Source organism: Meleagris gallopavo, chromosome 10 (assembly GCF_905368555.1).
Source record: "Meleagris gallopavo chromosome 10, MGAL_WU_HG_1.1, whole genome shotgun sequence".
Classification (NCBI taxonomy): Eukaryota; Metazoa; Chordata; class Aves; order Galliformes; family Phasianidae; genus Meleagris; species Meleagris gallopavo.
The window spans coordinates 27,552,827-27,575,265 of NC_139413.1; the positions used below are offsets into that span (position 1 = coordinate 27,552,827).

General features: G+C 44.1%; 1 protein-coding gene across 2 annotated transcripts in view; it reads left to right on the plus strand.

Moving 5' to 3' along the window:
• ROR1 (ROR family WNT receptor 1) overlaps positions 1 to 22,222 on the plus strand; it is a 134,832-nt gene extending 112,610 nt beyond the window's left edge. For both annotated transcript variants that reach the window (XM_085231555.1, XM_085231556.1), the window contains 5 exons: positions 11,446 to 11,573; positions 12,224 to 12,541; positions 13,380 to 13,625; positions 16,005 to 16,216; positions 19,532 to 22,222. In XM_085231555.1, the coding sequence (XP_085087681.1) occupies positions 11,446 to 11,573; positions 12,224 to 12,541; positions 13,380 to 13,625; positions 16,005 to 16,216; positions 19,532 to 20,956 (2,329 nt within the window). In that variant the 3' untranslated portion in view covers positions 20,957 to 22,222. The remainder of the gene's footprint in view (positions 1 to 11,445; positions 11,574 to 12,223; positions 12,542 to 13,379; positions 13,626 to 16,004; positions 16,217 to 19,531) is intronic.
• Positions 22,223 to 22,439: the final 217 nt, after the last annotated feature.

Genomic DNA, 22,439 nt, shown 5'->3' on the forward strand with positions numbered 1-22,439 from the left:
TTGATGCCTGAGCCGACCACAGCCAGTGTTAAGCAAAAACGAATTGCAAATGTTACCCTGCCACAGTTTTCCAGGCAAATGTCTTGTGTCCATAAATGTACTTAGAACAAATTTTCTCTCAGTCATGATTTTGCTGGAGGAGAATGCACACGTTCTTTGCCGCAGTGCCATCCGGCAGCTGGCACCTACAGTACAAGTGAGCCCTGTCCCAGGGTCACAGCCACTTTTAGGGTGTCAGAGGTGAGAAGGGACTGCTGTGTAGTCCTCCATCTAACCAGCCTGTATGAGGGTGGCTGCACTTAGGTTGTCTTCCCCTCAGTCGTTACGCAGGTGCTGCAGTGCCAGAACCTCCAGGCATCACAGCAGGAGTGGGATGTTAGCCCAGGAGCAGGATCTCTTGAGCTCACTTTGTTGAAAAGATGGGATTTCAGTAGCTCTCTTAAGTTGCCTTCTTAGAAGGTAGTTACGTAAATCACTTCTACATTTTATCTGCATTATTATTGGTGGTTCTACCATTTCCAACTTGCGAGAAGGAAGTATGAATTGTTTTAGAATCTCTTAATCTGGAAGCACTAAAAGCATGGCAAAGCCCTTTTCTTTACTACTTGCAGCTAAACTGTTTTCTGAGTCCTCCTGGTGGGACTTCTGCTTCTTGAGGCAATTTTTGGCATTTATTGAATCTTTGGTGGTGTCAGTATGTCCCTCCCTATGGATGCAGATGCCTGAGCGCAGCCAGCAGGTGAGGACCTGGACTTCAATGTGAATAGTATTTACATGAACAAAAGATAATGAGCAACTATGATTTTAGCAATGAGAAATGCAGAGGAGTGATCTGGGGAATGTTTGCTTGCACAGGGAGCTGGTTTGGAGGCCATAGCTGACATCAGGAGCTGCACTGAGCCAGATTCTCTGACTCAGCTGATAGGGATAAACCCAGAGCAGCTCCTGGATGTCTGCAGAGCTGCCCTGTCTTCTTCTGAGTGTGAAGACACACACAGGAATGTTAGCCCACCTGCGACACAAAAGGTGTTTTTATGGGACAAAACAGACAAATATCATCATGCCAAAGTACCCCAACAGGATAAATGGAACAATGGTATACAAGTACTGGTGCCTCCTCGGGTTCTTACCTCATGCACAGTGTGCATAAATCACCTTCCCGCATGGGTGGTGTGTGTGCATGCCTTTTTAGATGAAGGTTGGCATAATCCTCATTTAATTTTTTATGCAGTCGTGAAATACTGTTAATGTGTTTTATGTTACCATACCATGATAAGAGTTAGTGTTGATACAAACCAGCATTTCACCCACTCAGAGATAAAATGCAGCTTTTAGATTTGATAAAGCACAACTGCAAAAGTGTGCCAGGACAGACTTTATTTAAGCAAGGCTTTAGGAACAGTTTTTGGAGCTACTTTTATCTGAAATAATATTTTTTCAGTGAGGGAATGCATTGATATCACTTACAATGTGCATGTAACTTTATCGATACCAATTAATTTCAGAATTACAGCTGAAATGTTGTGTCCCGTGGCTCAACCCACTGTGCTGAGCCTGGGAGCAAACCCTACCAAGGAGTGGTGCAGCTGGGTGCTGTCAGGGCTCCAAATGTCCTCAGCATCAACGTATGGAAGAGATTGCTCGCAAATTGTCTTAGAATTCTGTCATCCATACATGGTGGTAAGTTAGCATAATTACTGCTAATGCAAAGCTTCATCAAATTGGTATCTTCAGTTGCTGGCATGCTGGAGTAACAATAATAGTAATAAGTAAACAGCATAGTTTTTATGTCTTGGTAAATATCAGGTAGTTGTGTATCTTGCAACCAGTCCAGAAAAATATATAACTTTTTCTTCTTCTGCCATTTGAACAAGAAGAAACAGTGCTGATTTGGGAAGCAGGAAGGTGGTTTATTTCCCCTTGAATAGCAGCTATTGGCTGCAAATGAACTGCCAGATGGCATTATCTTGCATGTTTTGTACAAACACCTTATTGCAAATGAGCTGGGTTTTCCTTTGAGTTCCTTGGACAAACATTTTAAGCTGGCAGTGTTTCTAACTGGTTGTCCTTGCAAGATCAGCCATGTTTCTTTCTTTACTTACCGCCGCGAGAAATAGAAAAATCTAAGGGAGGTCAGAATTTACTTAATTATTCTTTCAGTGCTCCTGCACTAAAATAGGAGGGAAGGTGTGTTCAGTGTTCATTCTTTCAGGGTAGCAGGAGAAAATGGCAGCGACTGCCTCTTTTGCTGAGAAGTTTGGGGTGATATCTGGCCCATTTCTGAAGAGGCAGCCGCCATTTTTACACAGCTCTTTCTTCAGATCAGGACCTCTGTAATTTAGGGTGGGCATCCTACTCAAGGCTGACTGAAATAGGAATCTTCTGGTCCCACTTACTGAAGTGTGACTGCTTCATGCTGCTCTGTGCAGTGAGGTGTAATGCTCCCAGAGAAAGCAAACAAGTTCCCTATGCCTTATTCTATTACCTTTAGGGAGTGGATGGACAGATCTTAATTTTCACCGAAGCATATTTTCCCTCATGTTTGTTGTCTTAAGAATGAGTTTCTTATCTCGAAAGCAATCTTTTTTCAGAAGGCATTCTCAGTGCAATGTAACTCATGGTACCCTTTAAAGCAGACTGGCTATTCCCAGCTGGGTAGCCTCTATTTATGTGTGTCTGTCAGTAGCAGAATTTATGATAGACCTGCGAGTTATGTGAACTTTAAATGTTTTCACAGTTGTTAAACTTGACCAACTATTTCAAATAAGACTAACTGCTTAAAATGGTCTGGGGCTTACCAGCTACCCCCAGCCAAAGCACAGCATTATGCTCATCAACTCAGCAACCCCCAGACTGTTCATCAGCAGGGAAAAATGCTGCCTTCGTACCTTGACAGGATTCCTAAGAAAGCCCTGTAGAAAAATGTGTTTTCCACTGGATTTTTTAGAGGAGTCTGGAATGTCAGGTCATCTTTTTCCACATAATCACTCTCCATCCAGTGTCCTTGCTTTGAAGTGCTCAGCCCAGCAGAAAGGGCTGTGTATACATTCAGGGCTGGAGTTACCACATCAAGAGGAGCAAGGCTACGTACCTGCACAGGTAGTTAGTTACCTCAGTTTGTGTCTGCTGTAGGAGTGGGGCATCCAGCAGCCATCTGTTTGGGTCTGGGTGTGCTGAGATCTGTGCCTGTGGGCAGGCAGCCCTTGCACAGAGTGTGCCCCAGCACCCCCTGGGCAGAGCTAAGCAGCTTCACCAGCATCTCTGTCAGCTTTGTTAAGTAAAAGGAGAAGTAAAATAGCTAATTTTGCAGGGAGCTTAAGCTTGTGGTGGTTACTCTTATATTTGTAGTGACTGCAGGCTGTAGTGGTTATTGATGGGTGCAAATTTTTGGTCGAATAATAGTTTAAACAAGCTAACATTATACGTATTATTTTTAATTAACTTCTACTGAGGCATGTGTTTCACTTTTAATTCAAGTGTCAGATTTGTGAAGTCTGTTTTTCATCATGCGTAAGGTTAAAATATTAGGTCACCAGAAGAAAGACTTACTTGAGTCACATAAGACAAATTAAATGTTAGAAGGAAGGAGAGGGGAGGGAGGAGAAGAAAAAAAAAGAAGTTGTGACTTAAGAAAATAAGGTAGAGCAGGAAAAGGTTAGTGAGAGATAAAATGTGCTGCAGAAGTCCTCAAACTCCTTTTGTAGCATTCAGATTTGGCTCATGGTGCCACAGAAGATTTAGTATCAGTTATAAATAAATAGTTCAGAGCTGTATTTGCAGTGTCATGAAGCAGAGGAAGGAGTGGGATGTTGACTTCTGCAGGGAGTCCCTATGGGCAGCGAACAATCTGCACTAGTTTTAGCAAGGAATGAAACGGGTCTTTAAGGCACATCACTGGAGAATAAGATGTTTGGGTGTCTTCTGTGGGAGAGAAAGCAAATAATTTGTAGATTGGAAAATGAGCTTGAAAATGAACTTACTTTCCCACGTTATTGAAATGGTCTATGTGTTAGTACCATAAAAATACATTTTGTTTTGAATTAAATATTTGCATTTGTGATATTTTAATTTATGAACGTGTATTATTTCCCGTTGTTCTGGAAGATAACTATCCTACTGCAAAAGCTGGTATCATACAGCAGCGAACACATTCTCTTGCTGAATATTTCAGTTGTTGATAATGAGTAAGCAGTTGTGGGACAGACAAGAATCATTAGCAGTGCTAACTGGAAAGTTTAAAATGTTAGTTTTTCCAAAAAAGAAGGGACCCCTGACAAAGGAGATTTAATGTAAAGCAAGCAAAAAGGTGTTACTTAAAACTTTGTTATTATTCTCAGTCTTTTCTAATCACAGGGGTTCAAAGTGCCCTTTCTCTGCTGTTTTTTCAGAGCAGCACACCTCAGAGGACCCAGCTCCTTATACATTACAGCCAGGTTCTGCCATGCGTTTGATGTAAAGAGAGCTTCTCTTGTGGTATCAGTTGCATGAACACTCACTCTGAGGCCCCGTTATGCTTATAAAGGGGCAGTTAAATATTGGGGAATAAAGCCCTTAATGTCCAGAAGAAGCCATTTGAAAGGTGTCTGAACCCTGACTGTATTTCTGCTGCATTTAAAGTTGCTGGGGTTTGTTGTTTTTTTTTTAAATACATCACCTTTCTGTGAATTTTATGGGGGAGGGAATCCAGTTTGTGGCGAGGAGGCACACAATGTAATCTCCAATTTATTTTATGGCAGAAAGAAAAGTAAATGACCTTCTTCATGTGACTAAGTAATGAATAAATTTCTTGATATTGAGGACTTCTATCTGACAAGAGACAGAATGCGAACTAAGTGTGTCCTTAGTGATTTGTGTCACTGTTTGTGCTCCTGGTGTGAGCCCCAGGGAGATCCCTGAGGGGCAGGGGTTGATTGTTCTCCTGTTCCGTTGTCAAAAAGTACCTCGTGCTGTATTAATTCTCCTAAAAGGCAATGCTAAAAGTGGAGAGTCTCCAGGGAACATCAGCATCCTGGCCAGGGCACTCGCTCAAATAGCTGCAGTGTCTGTGAAAGCCGAGAGATGGTTGATGTAGGAGCACCTTTGGATCTAGAGGCTTTTTATTGCTCACACAAAGAGTCCTGCACCAACTCATGGCAACGGCTTGGTCATACTGTTTGAGGGTTGCTCCCTGGTGAGATGGATGTAGATGGGATGTGGTCTGGTCCAATTCATTTGCACCTGGTCACCGTCAGACAGGCCTCGTATGGCTCCTATAGCCTGGTATGGCTCCTTGCGGCCTGGTAGTGCTCCCGTGGCCTGGTATGGCTCCTATAGCCTGGTGTGGCTCCCTGTGGCCTGGTATGGCTCCCATGGCCTGGTATGGCTCCTTGTGGCCTGGTATGGCTCCCATGGCCTGGTATGGCTCCTATAGCCTGGTGTGGCTCCCTGCGGCCTGGTATGGCTCCCATGGCCTGGTATGGCTCCTTGTGGCCTGGTATGGCTCCCATGGCCTGGTATGGCTCCTATAGCCTGGTATGGCTCTTTGCGGCCTGGTATGGCTCCCATGGCCTGGTATGGCTCCTATAGCCTGGTATGGCTTCTTGTGGCCTGGTAGTGCTCCCATAGCCTGGTATTGCTCCCATGGTCTGGTTTTGCTCTTGCAGCTTGGTATCACTCCTGTGGCCTGGCACTCCTGCAGAATGGCTGCAGCAGAATGATGGTGTGCAGCAGACAAGCGTTCCATCAAGTCCTCCTTATCTAAAGGTTAATGCCTGATGAGAGGCGGATAAGGGATGTGTATGTGAGATCATTGTGGTTCCGTGAGAGTCCGGGGGGAAAGAGCGTGTTTGGCTGTGCAGCACAAAGCTTTGCTACAAGAGGCAACGCTTAGCACTTGTAATCTTATCCTGCCTGACTGCTCTTCAAAAACATGTTACATTTTTTCTCCTGCATCTCAAAACTTGGACAAAGCGACCTTCCAAACATAACCCTAAAATAGCTTTGTCAAACAGAACATAAGTGCGAGAAGTTTCCTGCCATTTCCCTAACTGCGAGCATATGATTTGCAGTTCATCTTGAATAATGATGTAACAGATGTGCCAGGAAAGATCCAAGCACTGTTACCAGGGTCGTTCCCTAACCAGCTGCAGCTGCCGAGCCAGCACACCGCCCAGCCCGTACATGGGGCCACTGCCTGTGCGAGAGGAGTTTGGGAGGCAGGGGTTGTTATATAGAGTGTTTAAGAGGAGAAAAAGAGTGAATCTCAGAGGCTAACATCCCAGATAATTTGGTTGGTTTTGGTCAGTACTAAAATCCAGTTCATGACCACAGGTTTGAGATCATCTAAGCAGCTTTTCCTTTCCAAAAATGAATGATTTTGATAGAGACACTATAAAATTTCCATACAGTGACAAAAAAAGCATGCAGTTGTGAATTGGTGCATCCTTGCCAAGGGATTAATTGTGTGGGAGTTGTACTTTATCAAGCTTCCAAACTGTGGGTTCCGCAGTGCTGCCCGCCTTTGGTTAGCAGAACCATTTGTGGTTCCAGCTGCCTTCAGCACCCAGATCCCTGGCCAGAAGTGAGCAGGGTGGTGAGCGCAATGTTTGGCAGCCCCAAGCATATGACTGGGAGACTTAGGGTGACTAGGGAGCTCTGGCTGTCCCAATTTTAGCAGGGAATGGCCATCATGTGGCCACAGAGCTGGCCTGGGCCACTGGCTGCCCTCCCTGTGCTGAGCCCTGCAGAGCAGCAGTCCAAAGGCACATCCATGTCTGATGCTGTATCCATGTCCGGGTTGGAGGCATCACATAGAACCAGCTGTCAGTGGGGAAGAGAAGTAACAAATAACTAAATGAAGTCACTGCTCAGGCAGATCATACTTTCCCATTGAATTATTTTTTGATTATGGTTGGGAAAGAGGTGTCTCAGTGGTGCTGTGGGACTCTGTAAATGTAACGATGACAAAACCCAGCATTATTAATTTTTTATTTTACGCCCTTGCATTTTTAGTGAGCTGGTTAAACCCTAGCTGCCCCGTGATTTTAGAGGGGTGTCAAAACGCCAATAGCTTATATTACACAGAACTTTTTCTTAAATTACACAGTGACGTGCAAGTCTGGGCAGTTCTCTTCTTTTTAGAAAGTAAAATGCAGCCTTCCCATTTCTGAAATACTGTTATGAAACAGAGCCAATACGTTCCCATTTTCAAAGTCAGGCACAAGCAATGGGTTTTTGCTCTTTGGAAAGTCTGACTGAATATTATTCATCTGTTTGCTTTAAGGGATATCTGCCAAGTAGAAACTCTGTACCTTTTATTCTGAGCAAAGCTGGAACACGAGTATGGAACAGAACACAATTTATTTGACAATGTAAAATAATTTATACAGCATTCAAGCATGCACAGAGGGTGTATTTGATACATGTAGTAATAAAAATTTATTGATACACCTTTTAACTAATTGCTAAATTTTATGGAGCAAATTTCTTCCCTCCATGCTGTTGCCCATCGGCGTTTGTTACGAACTCAACTCCTCCAAAGCAGCACCATCATCACCCAGGCAGCAGGTTGCAGATGTGAAGTGTGTCAGTGCAGGTTTCAGCAGCAAGCAGGGCCCTTGTGGGGCAGCTGCTGAGGGGCACAGAGGTCTGCAGGGGTGGTGGGACCAGGCAGTGTTCCCTTGGAAGAGAAGGGCATAAAGCACTCAGTTGTCTGAGCTGGGTAGTGTTGGCTGCATTTTCCCATCACTGCTCTGCTGCTGGATATAAATTATTTAGATAAACAGCTGTGAGTAGTTGAGTGCTGTGGTAAAAAAATAAAAAATTAAGCAAGACAAAATGCCTTTCACTTTGTAAATGAGAAATTGTCTGAACAGCCTTCACACAGAACCAGTGCTATTCCTTCTCCACTGGGTAGATCTCAGAGATAATGCTGCATTTATTTGCTCTTCATACCTATTAGTGGTCCTAAAAAAAGTTTTGCACACACACCTTAATCCCGTGCTGGCTTTACATCACCATCTTCCACTGTCACTGCACATAACAGTGTCTTTCCCTTGCTGCTTTTCGTAAATCCTCATATAGCAGTGTGCCAGTGCTGTAAAGAGTGTCAGAAGGGAGAGAGCGGCTCCTATCTCTTCTCTTGGGACATTCAAAGCATTTGGGACCTGGGCTTGCCTTGTCCTCCATCTCTCATTTGCCCGAAAACATATACAAATGCTTTTGTGAGTCTTTCTCATCAAATAATCATGCAAATCCTACTCAAAGCTGGAAAAAAAAAAGAAATCCATGGGGTGTGGTGCAGAATTACACCATCTTTGGAGTATTTAACTTCAATAAATTGGATGTTATAAAAATAAATACAACATGATCTTGGAAGGTCCAGCTTTTCTATTAATTTATTCAATCTTTCATAGTAAAGTCTGGTAACAAAACTTCACTAAACTGAATTCCCGGGCCTGCTGTTGGTGTGAAACCCAATGAGTTCTTTCTCAGTTTTGTTTTGTGCTGTGACTTTGATTTTGTGCAGTCAGATATTTGAGGACACCTGAGTACAGTGTAAGCTTAATCCGTGGCACTGTTATCTCATGGAGCTAGAAGTGCTGGTGCATGGGGATCTGCAGCAGGATCTAATAGCGATGGGCAAGCTCCAAGATAAACATCAGGGTTGGTCTAGCAAACAGAGTGGAAACCAAACGTGAAAAGAAATAACATTAAAACAGTTAAGTGCTCTATCGTCTGTCAGGCATTAAAATCCAGTGCTTTCCTTCTTCTGTGTAGTCATTGTGAGGGTTTGTGAGGTGTGGGATGTGCAGGAGGTGGGGCAGTGTGTTCGTGTGTCTGTCCCCAGTCAGCAGTGCCCACACTTCTCTCTCATTAGGACTTAAGCTTGTCTGTTGATTTTAACATGTTAATTGCAGAATGGCTCCTATCTTGCCTCCTGTTGAGCCACAGGACTCACCATGTTGCTGTGGGTGGGGTCACATCAGGACCATGAAGCACAGGAGGTGTGCATCGCATGGTTTTACGTAGGAGGAATCGGCGGCCTCGGCCTCCATCCATTCTGCATTTAATGGATGCAGAGGCAGAGGCAGCTGCCAGCTGGCAGCAGGAGGTGCGGATGTGTTAAGGCCAGGCAAGAGCTCTGTCCCACTCTGCTGCTCCCACTCCGTTTGATTTATCCTTCTGCCCCATCATGGAGCTGCTTTCCAAGACAATTCAAGGTAGTGCTTCCATGTGAGCCACTCATTTTCCATCGTCCCTCTCAAATTCCGCTCTGGCATGCAGAGGCTTTGGGATCTCAGCTCTCCTCTTTCCTCTAATCTTCACCTCCTGAGATAATCTCCCAAATCCTGCTCCTCGGGGCATTTCCATCAAGGTAAGCGGGTGGCCCTGCTCACCAGCAAGCCGCTCCACTGCAGCCATTGCACTTCAGTCTTCTTTAGTTCAAAGGTGAATCGCAGTGCGAGGGGAATTTGCTTTGCTGATGTTAACTGCATTCCTCCTGATTTTGTCTTCTCTAATTGAGTGTTTAAATTGTGCTGCTTGGTTGTCTATAAGAGCCGTTGTTGTTAGGGGCAGTCCTTGAGTTAAATCTCCTATTAAATTATAATACAATTTAAAAAAAATCTGAACTGTTAATAAGTAACGAGTTTTATTCTGTTTGGGCGTTAATTGATTAGAAGATGGAGCATTGGCTTCCAGAGCCTGGGGTAACTGCTGTGCTTTTCAGTGCATTTCAGCTGTTGCCCTTTCAGGAACCAGCGGAGGATTTTGGCCATATCCAACTGTGCAGAAACACGCCGATGTGCTCAGGTGTCTGCATCACCAATGCTGGCCAGCCTGTTGGCATTGGCTGTGCTCTACCCAGCACATCTCAGCCTACCACTGCTCTAGTTAATGAAGATCGATTTGCAGTGTAGAGAAGATGCCTTCACACTCCAATTTCCAGTATCCTTGAGAACATCTTGGGACCACCATCCAGTGACACCTGGGCCCCTTCCCACCCGTCTCTCAGCAGATGGCAGTTTGCTGTGGAAGGTTCCCACCTCCCATCCAGGCCTCTTCCCCATCCCCACTCCCAGTGCTGTGGGAGCCCCGGGCCCACGGTCCAGGAGCTGCAGAGAGCCGGGAGGTGTGTGGGGTGTCCCAAGGGGTGATCCCAGCACTTCTGCCCTCTAATCCCATTAGTGACAGGGCGCTGGGAGCCAGGCTGGACGCTGCTCTAAGCCCTGCACACAATGCAGGGTGACTTCAAAGCAGGACGTGCCATTTGCATTTCCAAGCTCTCACAGCCAAGGTCTCAGGGAGGGGATGAAAGTGGCTTTTGTTAAACCTAATAGCAGAGTTGATTAAAAAAGATGTGATTTTCCCCTATTAGCGGCATAGTCTGATTGTGCTGTTACGCCTTCAGTGTCTGGGGGAGGATGAATTTAGGGGAAAGAAATACAGAAAGTAAGTAACCTGTTGCCTAAGCCAGCTACGATCATACCTGGGGGTATTCCAATATCACTTTTCCTCACTTGAGACCCGTGTAGGAGCTGTCTTATGTGGGTATTGGCACAAATAGCAGAAAATATTAAGGATTCATTAAGCTTCTCCCTGCACCGTGACCTCAGCAGGAGGTGGGTCCCAAATGTCTCCAACTGGGTTCTCAAAGTGAGAAAGTGAAAGGGCAGATTCTCGCCTGCAAACCCCTCGTGGAAACCCCCATAAAACTGTGTGCCAGCAGCGGGCTGTGCCTTACCTGCTCAAAGCAAGCAGTGCCTGCTCTGGTCTTCAGAGGCTTAGTCATTTCCTTTCTTTGCTTTGTTTGAAGAATATTGGCAAATAATTTCACATCTGGATTTATGCATTGAATGTCTCCTATAGTGTATAAAACAAAGCACCTAATGAAAGAAATCTGGCTTCTTAACTCCTGGTTTAGCTGTGGTTCTGTTTTAGCAATAACTGTTGCCACACCGGTTGAGGATTGAGGAAACATTTCCTATCTGGGGGCTGCGAGGGGTGTGATTTTCATATACACTTCTAATTTTGTCTCTGCCAGTGTAACTCTTCCTGCTGTGCTCATCACTGTTGAAGGACAGGTTTGGTTCAGCAATAGATACCCATTTTTACCACGCGGCTGAACACTCGGGATGTTGTGTGCTCCTTATATTCACTTCAGAATCATCTGTGAGCTCCCGAAAACTACCTGCGGCGCTGCGGGGATGCAGAGCCTGTGCCGTGCCCTCTGCACTACCTAAAGACCATATAATCCCTTATCACAGGCTCTTAATGGAGGCGAGGACGGCGTGCAGGCTCTGCACTGCGCCAGCATCCCCAGAACGAATCGCGGGCTGCAGGACAAACGCTGTGAGCCCCTCACGTCGGGCGCGGATAATCCGAGCGCCAGCACCCCGGAGGGACGTTTTGTTGCAGAATCGCGTGTGAAACATTTCACCCCTTTGTGTTTGTGATTGATTTCAGGGATGAGTATGAAGAGGATGGTTTTTGCCAGCCCTACCGGGGGATCGCTTGTGCACGGTTTATTGGAAATCGGACCATTTATATGGAGTCTTTGCATATGCAAGGTGAAATAGAAAATCAGATCACAGGTGGGTAAAAAATGCACGTCTGTTTCCCAGGAAACTTCTTCCAAAAAGCTGCTAATGCTTTATAAAGTGCAGTGCTGTTTTTTTTTTTGTTTGCTGCTGGTCCTCTGTTGCTGTGAGCTCCTCAGCACGGATACCAGTTTTCATGGAATCATAGAATGGTTGGGTTGAAAGGGACCTTTCAGATCATCTAATTCCAACCGCCTGCTATAGGCAGGAGCACCTCCCTCTAGACCAGGTTGCTCACAGCCCCATCCAGCCTGGCCTTGAATACCTCTGGGGAGTTTTGTCACTGTGCAGCCTGCAAGCACTTTGATTTTCACTTGTTGGGCCAAAGATATCCAAATATCCAGTGACTTTGCAAGCCATTGTAAATTACTTGGGGAAATAATGTATAATTAGATTTTGGGTTTTGGTAACGTGCTTAACATTAGGCCAGTGTTGAAAACCAGATGTGTTTTCTCTGTCAGCGAAATCAGCATCGTTAATAACTTTTAATGCAATTAGTGCTGTGTATTTCTGCAAGGTCTGTTCGTCACCTGGATGTCTGAAAGTAATAGCCACAGTGGGAAGGGAGGGCTGTGCTGGGAAGACGAAAGCACGGGAGTGAAATTCCCACCGGGTTGGGTAAAATCCTCTTGTATATTTTGCAGCTGCCTTCACCATGATTGGCACTTCCAGCCATTTGTCGGATAAATGCTCCCAGTTTGCTATTCCTTCACTCTGCCACTACGCCTTCCCCTACTGCGATGAGACTTCCCCAGCTCCCAAGCCACGAGACCTGTGCCGCGACGAATGTGAAATTCTGGAAAATGTCCTGTGTCAGACCGAGTATATTTTTGCTAGATCCAATCCCATGATTCTGATGAGATTAAAGCTGCCCAACTGTGAAGATCTTCCCCAGCCAGACAGCCCTGAAGCCGTCAATTGTATTCGGATTGGGATTCCCATGGCAGATCCCATAAATAAAAGTAAGTGAAAAGTGGTTGTATGTCCATGCAGAAAATGTAATGGTGAAGGGGGCGAAGCTGCTTGTGCCTCAGCGCTGGAGCTAGCGCTGAGTTGTGCATGGTGCATAGGCACTGTGCTTTACCATTCTCCCTTAGGGCATTTCTGCCCACACCAGCGTGACGTGGGCTAAATTCAGAAATATTTTTTCAGTTATTTCTTTAGCTGCGCCTGTGCTTACATCAGAATCCATTAATTTGCTTCTTACCTTTTGTAATTAATAAGTAGAGGGAAACAATAGCAGCGTAAGCATTTGAATAGTGGAGAATTAGAGAATTAGAGAACTGTTTGAGTTGGAAGGGACTCGTAAAGGTCATCAAGTCCAACTCCCCTGCCATGAACAGGATGTTCAGTGTTGGCAGCTTCAGGCTCCCTGTGCAGCTCCAGGTGCTTACCTGCAGCTCTGGGGTCCAGTCCAGGGCTGTCCCTACCTAATTCAGCCACCGAACTCAGCCTTCAGTCAGGCAGGTCTGCAGCCTGCTCCCAACCTTTATACATCTGAATAGCCAAGTATAACACATGGCTTCCACAAACTCTCCACCTTCATACGAAAATAATGGCTGCAATTCAGGTTCTTACTGTAGTTTTTACTTCTTTTGTGTATCTTATATTAAAAACGCTTGGCATAAGCTGTTTTCATTACAGAAGCATAAGCTTTAAATCCGCCCAGGAATGTGAATGCAAAGCAGGCCCCGCATTGCAGCCGCAGCAAATTGGAAGCCCGTGCTCCTGAGCTGCCTTCACCGGCCTCGGGCCAGAAGAAGCGTGCAAATCCTTGCTTTCTATTATCTTCTCTTCCAGATCACAAATGCTACAACAGCACAGGGGTGGACTACCGGGGCACGGTGAGTGTGACCAGGTCAGGGCGGCAGTGCCAGCCGTGGAACTCGCAGTACCCGCACACACACACCTTCACTGCCATCAGGTACCCGGAGCTCAATGGTGGGCACTCCTACTGCCGCAACCCCGGCAACCAGAAGGACGCCCCGTGGTGCTTCACCTTGGATGAGAATTTCAAGTCCGAGATCTGTGACGTCCCGGCATGTGGTAATTACATTTTTACCATAGGCATTTACTATATATTATCACAGAACATCCCCAGTTGGAGGGGACCCACAAGGTGCACTCAGCCCAGCCCCTGCACAGCAGCACCCAGCCCAGCTCTGTGCAGAGCGGTGTCCCAGCGCTCCCCCAGCTCCGGCAGCTCAGGGCTAACCCACTGCCCTGGGAGTAGTGCTGTGCCCACCGCCCTCTGGGGCTCAGCCTTTCCCTCACCCCCACCTGACCCTGCTCTGTGAGCATTACTGCCTGTGCCACTGGCAAGGAAGTGGCATGAAAATGTTTTAGTAAGGAATAGCTCCCCTGGAGTTGGTAGCTCAGCCCAAGCATCCTGGGATTCCCAGGTTGCCATTGGACTCCTCAGTCCAAACAAAATGCCTTTTTGGTTTGTGTTTTCCAAACTGCCCTGGCTGCATTTTGGACTTGCAATAGGAATAAAAAACTGAGATTCAGATCACATTTTATTTTCCTTTTCTAAGACTTCTAAGGGGAAGTGGATTGCAGACCTAAACAAATGGTTCCTAATGGTTTAACCTGCATTAAAAAATAACAGTACCTATAGCATGCCAAGAAAAATAACAGCTATTTGCATGGTCATGCCAGAAATGCATGCAGAAATGTTCAGGAAATTCACAGTAGAAAGTTTCACACGCAATTCAGAGTTGCTTCCAGGTTGTGACAGCGACATTACCTTTTCCTTTGGAAAGGAGATACCTTTTAGTGTTACTGTTCAATAGCCAGAACCAAATGAAATTACTTCTGGTTATGGTTATGAACATTCCTGCAGTGAGACATGTGCCAAAGTCTTTTTCAATTAATGGAAAGATGGGAATCGATGCCAAAATGGGATCTAAATTATGTCTTTAGTGAAAGAATAGACTGGGGACAGGCAGACAGCTTGGGATCATCATGTGCATCACAAACCCCCTCTAAAATTCATATACACTTTTCAGTCCTTTATCTCTTTTCATGCTGTTTCAGTTCTACTATTTTTCTTGTTCATTAGGCACAGTGATGGACTGCACAAGAGTAGTTTAAGCTCTATAACCTGGACCCAGGCAGCAGTCAGGATGCTCCACAGGTCTGGTCAGCCCTGGGCTGTCGGCTCCATGAGCTGCAGGTGCCTGGGTTGGTCCAGGTGGGGAAACCTGGCACAGCCCTGTGCCCTCCATAGCGCATCTGGATAATTGGGTAATTAGGAGTTGCTGGAGAGGAGCTGCTTGCAAAGCCCCCTCTAGATGGGCTCTGAGATCCCAGGACTGTTTTGGTCTTTTGATGTGTACAATCTGAAAGCAGAACGCTTTTGGCTGTCTTGCAAGAGTCTCTGGTTTGAACATTTTACTAGATAATAAATGAGATAGGAATTCTTTGAGCCAGTCAGCCTAACAAGGGTTTTAATTACCTCTCACCATTCCCTTAAATGGTACTTGCTGTACAGCTGGATTGTATGGCATTATTATTTTAAGTACAGACAAATAGAGCTATATAAGATGAGTAGTAATTTAATTGTTGAATGCTAATCAGCATATTAAAACCCAAATACCAAGTGGGACTTGCATTCTGATGTTTTTGCACAAGCTGAAAGAGCCATTTCAGGCAAATTTTAATAAGTATTGTGCATTCTGTCTCACCAGGACATGCCTAAATGGGAAATGAATTTAATTGGGGTGGCTCTCAAGGAACCTATTAACGTAATGAGGCTTCGTGGCAGGGGCTGCTGCTTAATAAGAATAATAATCTCCTTTGACTGAAGTAGCTCAGGTGATGAACTAGTGCCCAGGTCTCCATCTGCTTCATGCTGCTGCTTTCTTTTCCTTTCTTCAACTGTATCTTTCAGTTGTCTCACAAGCTGCAATAGATACGTTTCATAAAAGTTTGTCAACTTGGATATGGGAAACGTGGAGCAATTCAAGCATGAGGCTTAGCAAAGACAGATGTAGTGAAACACTGAGAGTGGGAGGCTGGAAATAGATGAGAGATGAAACTGTCCTCTTTAGCAGCTGCCCACAAACCTGCTGAAGTCTTTCTTCCATAAGCTGTTTTAGAAATAAAGTTTTCTCTGGGGCTATACTGAACCATTGCTTCATTTCACCCCAAGCAGTAGCCACGTGACAGCAATCAGCTATTCTGTGATGCGAGGAAGTTTGGACCAACATGCTGCAGTGAGATGATTCCTAGCTTGTTGGTGTCCCTGCCGTTCTGTACTTCTGGGGAATTGTTACTCAACAAAATGAATTGCTCTGTTATTATTAAAGAAGGTGGATTGCAGTAGTTTATTCTTCTAAATACTTCTAATTGACCCAGAGACATGTTCAGCTGCGTAGAGGCTTCATTCATGGCTTGTTTGTTTGTTTCTCCCCAAACTAGATTATAAAGATGCCAAAGAAAAGAATAAAATGGAAATCTTGTATATCCTGGTGCCAAGTGTTACTATCCCCCTGGCCATAGCGTTGCTCTTCTTCTTCATCTGCATCTGTCGCAACAACCAGAAGTCGTCCTCCCCTCCAGTTCAGAGACAGCCGAAACACGTCAGAGGGCAGAATGTGGAGATGTCAATGCTCAACGCCTATAAACCAAAGGTGAGCCCACAGCTCATTCCTGCTTTGACTTTTTGCTGCCTGTAAGGGCAGGGAGCGCAATGCTTTGATCAATTCGGCGCTGAAAAGTTAAACTGATTTCCAGCTTGTGGTTTCTGCTGGTGCCTTTACTTCGGCTGTGCGCTTTTCTTGTCAGCAGCAGCATAGTGAGTGTGGACCTGCAGAGATAATTCTTGTATGTCTGTATCTGCAGAAATAGAAGCTGGAGCTTTTTGTAGCAGCCCGTTCCCGAACTACCTCTCGATTACTTATTTGGAGGCCTTTCTGAAGTCAGAAAGTAGTGCAGATAAATATATGATTCAGCATTTTCTCAAGAGAGTTTTTTGTTGGGTCTGCTGTAGACACATGTCACCTTCACTCAGCTGAAATCACTTTGGAAAGATTTGCTCCTTGTTTTTTCAGGCTTACCCATTCTCTCAGTTAAAAGAGGAATTACTGAAACAGAGCCCAAGGATCTAACTCCAGCTCTGGCCAGCACAGCTGGTGTGGAGCTGCTCTTGTTACCAGTGTTGTTTTGCTTCACTGTAGTCCCAGGTTCATGAAGCGCTTGCTTTTAAAATCATTTAAGATTTAAGCACGATTAACCTTGAGCTCCTTGTTTATCAGCAGGGCAGCCAGTGTGCAAACCTGCATGGATCACCCACTCGGGGCTGTAAATGCCTTCTGCCACCTACAGGCAGAACAGCGCCCTGGAAAGATTATCTCGTCTTTTTTAACGCCGTGCCAGTTCTCTTCAACAGCAGCTTAAGGGAAGTGAAGCATTTCACAGGGAAGACCAACATCTACAAGTAATTAGAAACTGTAGAATGTGATGTCTGAAACACTCAGACATGCCTTTGCACAAGCTGTTATTTTTGCAGAAAGATGACATAGTGAAATTAACCCAAATTCTGATTTTATTGAAGTGTTAGCAGTGTGAACAGTAAGCGTTGCTTCTTCAGATTTTGCTGCTTTTTTTCAAACATTGCTGTTGTAAGTAATCTTTCCACATTACAAGGTCTGTATAAGTTCATGGTGTTGCACAGCATAATGCTCACACGAGGCTCCTTGTTTTAAATAGTTACAGATTCTGGGACTATAGGGGTGGACAGGCAGAGTTTGGTCTGCACAGCAAATTTGTCTTTCTTTTTCCCTTATAGTTCTTAATTTCAACTTCCACGTACAGCTTAGAGCAGCTGAAAATGCTTAATACATGCTTAATAACAAAGCACCTGCTTAAAAACCAAATGTGGGTAATAGTAAAAAAAAACATTTTACTTGGTAGGTGTCACAACTACACCTTGCATCCAACTCTGTGGAGTATTTTGATAAATTTGGATTTGCTTCTTGGTCCCCACTCCAAGATATTTTGCTAAAATCCTCACCAAACTGAAAATGATGGGAACATCAACTTCATTTGAACAAGGCCTCATTTTCCCCCTGGGCTGCTGACACACCAATGCCTCGTGCCTGCTGCATAGGAAAGCGTCTTACCCAAAAGTATTTTGCAAATATAGAGCACACTGTCTTCTTGTTATGTTTCAAGTCATATGGTGCAAAAAGCTTTCCATTTTATTTATGCTCATTCCATATTTTCCTACTAGGAAACTGAGCTCTGCCTGTTTCAGATGTTTTGATTGCCTTTCAAACAAAATTTTAAAAGAAAGGAAGTGGAATCCTATTTTTAAATACCGTATCCAGTATTAATGTCAACTTGGGGTAAAACGACTCTTAGGCTTTAAGCTCCAAGTGAGGTGGATGTGTGTTTGCTCGGATAAATAAAAATGTTAGCATTTCAGTCCGCTTCAGTTTTAAAGGATTTTAATTGCCTTCAAAAAATATAATAAATGGAGCTCATCCTGTCATTCACCTAATGGAAGGGGCCGATGCAGAGATAGGGGCGGGGGGCTTCGCTCCCATTGCTCTGCCTTTGTACTCAGTTTACTTTGGCGTGCTGCCTCCTATGTATTTTACACTTCTTTACATTTTGTACACCGCTGTATGACAAATACTTGTCAAACAAAAACTAAGCAGATTTATAACCGCTTAACTTGAAATGAGCCCTTCCTGCCAAAACTTTATGACTTCATTTTCTTTCATAGTTTTCCACTATGTTGGTTCAAACAGACAAACCCTGCCCGAGGTCAGACAGAGGTCATTTCACTTTCATTACTAAAATATAATTTACAATATGCCAGACCTAAACAAGTTTTAGCCTAAAGGATTTGTATAATACAAACCATCTGTTCCTCAACAATATAGCTAATTTCCTGCCATCACCGTACAGTCTACTGGCTGCCTGCTTAAATGGCTCGATGATGATGATGGTGATGATTATTTATGCGGTATTTGTCTAAAAACTGAAAGTGCTCAGTACAATTAGAATTCGTTTCTTCTGAAATGCCACTTCTAAATGATTTTTTAAAACATCAGTGATTTTCCTCTGTTGCTACTGTAAAGCTGCAGCAATGATGTTTCAGGAATGCGAATGCTCATGTTTCCACTCTTTTGCAAAAAGTAGATCCCAAACTCATTAGCCTTAAATTACTACCTGTAGTGATACAGAGGGCCCAAGATGGCTGTGTTTGCATGTAGGTTAACAACACGTGTGGAAGTTGATACTCGAATATAATGCAACTTTTTATGGCCTAAGAGCAAACAACAATAGAGTTTCAAAGAGTTTCCCTTTTTCCTTTTAGCAGTATCTCCTTTTTCCCGCTGACTGTCCCACACGCTTTAAGATTGATCATTCAATCAAGGGTGAACAGAAATAGTCTCTCCTGTACATGGAAGGGTTAATAGCACAGTCAAGGAAGAATTGGCTAAGAGAACATAACTTTAAAAAAAAAAAAAGGTTTCTGCTAAAACCATAGGCGCTGGCCCAGAAAGCACTTCAGCGTGCACTTAGCTTGAAGTATGTGAATTGCCTCAATTCCTGAGATCAGTCAGATTCAATTGTAAGTATATAAATGCCCAAATCCAAGTATATAAATGCCTTTGCTGAAATGCTGATGGTTCCTGCACATATTTATATTTCATACTTACTACTTTTATCTGATCTTGTGCAGAGGGTAAAGAGTAATAGTAAATTTAGGTTTGGAACAGGGTTCAGAGTAAGATAAAGCAGCTTTCAGCCCTGAGCTGTGCTGATGCTGGGATGCTGGCATCCCTCAGGATGGATTTGGACTGGGGTCGCTGCTGTGCTTTCACTTGCATCTTGCAAGGCTGTGCAGCCCCAGGAAGGAGCTCTAGTGTTGGTTTGCATAGCTTTCAGAGTTCCTGTGTGAAAAGACCTTCTTGCTGTCATTTCTTTCCCAGAGCAAGGCTAAGGAATTGCCTCTCTCTGCTGTTCGTTTCATGGAAGAACTGGGTGAATGTGCTTTCGGCAAAATCTACAAGGGACACCTCTACCTTCCAGGCATGGACCATGCTCAGCTCATTGCAATCAAGACACTAAAAGACTTTAACAACCCCCAGCAGTGGGCAGAGTTCCAGCAAGAAGCATCTCTTATGGCCGAGCTCCACCACCCTAACATCGTTTGCCTCTTAGGTGTGGTGACCCAGGAGCAACCTGTCTGCATGCTCTTCGAGTACATGAACCAAGGAGACCTCCACGAGTTCCTCATCATGAGATCACCACACTCAGATGTTGGGTGTAGCAGCGATGAGGATGGAACTGTAAAATCCAGCCTGGACCACGGGGATTTCCTGCATATTGCAGTCCAGATTGCAGCAGGGATGGAATACTTATCGAGCCATTTCTTTGTCCATAAAGATCTTGCGACTCGTAACATTTTAATTGGAGAACAGCTTCACGTGAAAATTTCAGACCTTGGACTCTCAAGAGAAATCTACTCAGCAGATTATTACAGAGTTCAAAACAAATCTCTTTTGCCGATTCGCTGGATGCCACCAGAGGCGATTATGTACGGCAAGTTCTCTTCTGATTCAGATATTTGGTCATTTGGAGTTGTTTTATGGGAGATATTCAGCTTTGGACTTCAACCGTATTACGGATTTAGTAATCAAGAAGTCATAGAGATGATCAGGAAACGACAACTGCTGCCGTGCTCTGAAGACTGTCCTCCTCGAATGTACAGCCTGATGACGGAGTGCTGGCACGACCTGCCCTCTCGGAGGCCGCGATTCAAAGAAATCCACGCCAGGCTGCGCTCCTGGGAGGGCCTTTCAAGCCACACTAGTTCTACCACCCCCTCAGGTGGGAATGCCACCACTCAGACAACTTCCCTCAGCGCAAGCCCCGTTAGTAACCTGAGTAATCCCAGGTACCCTAACTACATGTTTCCAGCGCAAGGCATACCGCAAGGCCAAATCGCCGGGTTCATAGGGCCACCCTTACCTCAAAACCAGCGATACATCCCGATCAATGGGTACCCAATTCCAGCAGGTTATGCCGCTTTCCCAGCTGCCCACTACCAGCCGCAGGGCCCGCCCAGGGTAATCCAGCACTGTCCTCCTCCAAAGAGCCGTTCTCCCAGCAGCGCCAGCGGATCCACTAGCACAGGTCACGTCACAAGTTTGCCATCTTCAGGATCCAACCAGGAGGCAAACATCCCTTTGCTATCCCATATGTCGATTCCCAGTCACCCGGGCGGAATCGGTATAACCGTTTTTGGAAACAAAACTCAAAAACCGTACAAAATTGACTCGAAGCAGTCTTCCCTACTAGGAGACTCGAGCATCCACGGACCTAATGAATCTATGATTTCAGCTGAATTGTAAATAAGTGAGGCCTTTGTAAATATAACTATTTACGATACAAACTAGAAAGTAGTAGAAAAGATTTATATTCAAATATTTTATTAAAGATTCTTCTGGTTGTTTAACAGACATCGCAGCAAGTATCTTCTGTGAAGTTTAACTGCTTAACAGGATGGGCAGAGCAACCAGACAAAGATCCTTGTGGTATGAATACTCAGCTTTGTGAATGGACACATTGTTTCTCTGAGTGCCACCAACAGCTCAAAGAGGGGAAGGGGGAATTTTTTTAAAACAAGAACATTTTATCATATGCTTTTTCACAGCTTGTTAAGCCTCTGATGTGGTTTAAATCACAGAAATTTTTTAATGCTGAAAACATATTTTAATATTTGTCTCTTTTTTTAGGAGATGCAAATATTCGGCGGTCTACTGGGTGTGCAATTTCAGTTCCAATAGCTAGTTAAAATATTTGCAGTCGAGGATTATGTTTCAAGTATGTGACCTGAGAGCTGGATAAATTCCTTCAGGTAGGATTTTGGTCTTGTGTTACGTTGGGAGTCTGAGTCCAGATTCAGGCCCAAAAAGGGCGTTTTATACGACGCCACAATAGCTTGAGTTATCAGCTTGAGAAAACCATCTGCTATTGGCTGCTGAAGATGGCTGGAGTTCTAAGAAATTGCCTTAAAGGAAATGAAATTAAAGTATTTTAATTTCAGAACCTGAATCAACTTCTTCAAAGATAACATTTCATAATTTTTATAGGTAGATAAAGTGGAAATTGTATATCCTTTTGTTGCTATGCAACTGTTTAATGGAAAGGCTCCAAACCACAATTTTATGTATGACAGTTTTTCCCAGTCATATTTATTGTTTCAGATCAATACGTAATTTCAGTGACTATGACTCCAGTAACCCTGAAAGAAGGGAAACTCTCATTCCATCAGGCAGCAGATCTGTTGATAGCAATTTACTGTCAATTTTAATAATGTGAATTAATGTTAATTTTCATCCTAGAAACATGACATGCGTAATTACTAAAATGTATTCAGGTATGAGCAATCTACAATATTCATTTGAAACCACTTTAATGAGTTACAGAAGTGCTGTGTACCTTAACGACTTTTCGCAGTCTCTCTTTTGTACTGAATCGTATTTTTTACTGTACACAATGGAAACAATCTTTGCTCAGTTGACAATGTTGTATAATATGACTTTATTTTTATCTTTTTGCACAAAAGTGTGATGATGTTTTGTACAGCAGAAGTGAAAATACATCTCTGCATTTTATATCTTGGTCTGTTTCTTTTTATTTTTACCCTGATGTAGATGTTCTTGAAATATATTATGGTGATATTCAGCCACTACCTTATACAAATATTTTTCTTTGTTTTCACTGCATGCGTTTAATCACTGTATTACTTGACGATTGATTTATTAATTACGGGCATTTCAATTAGGCAAGCATGAAAATGTAATAACAAAGGCTGTTTTATAACTAAGATAT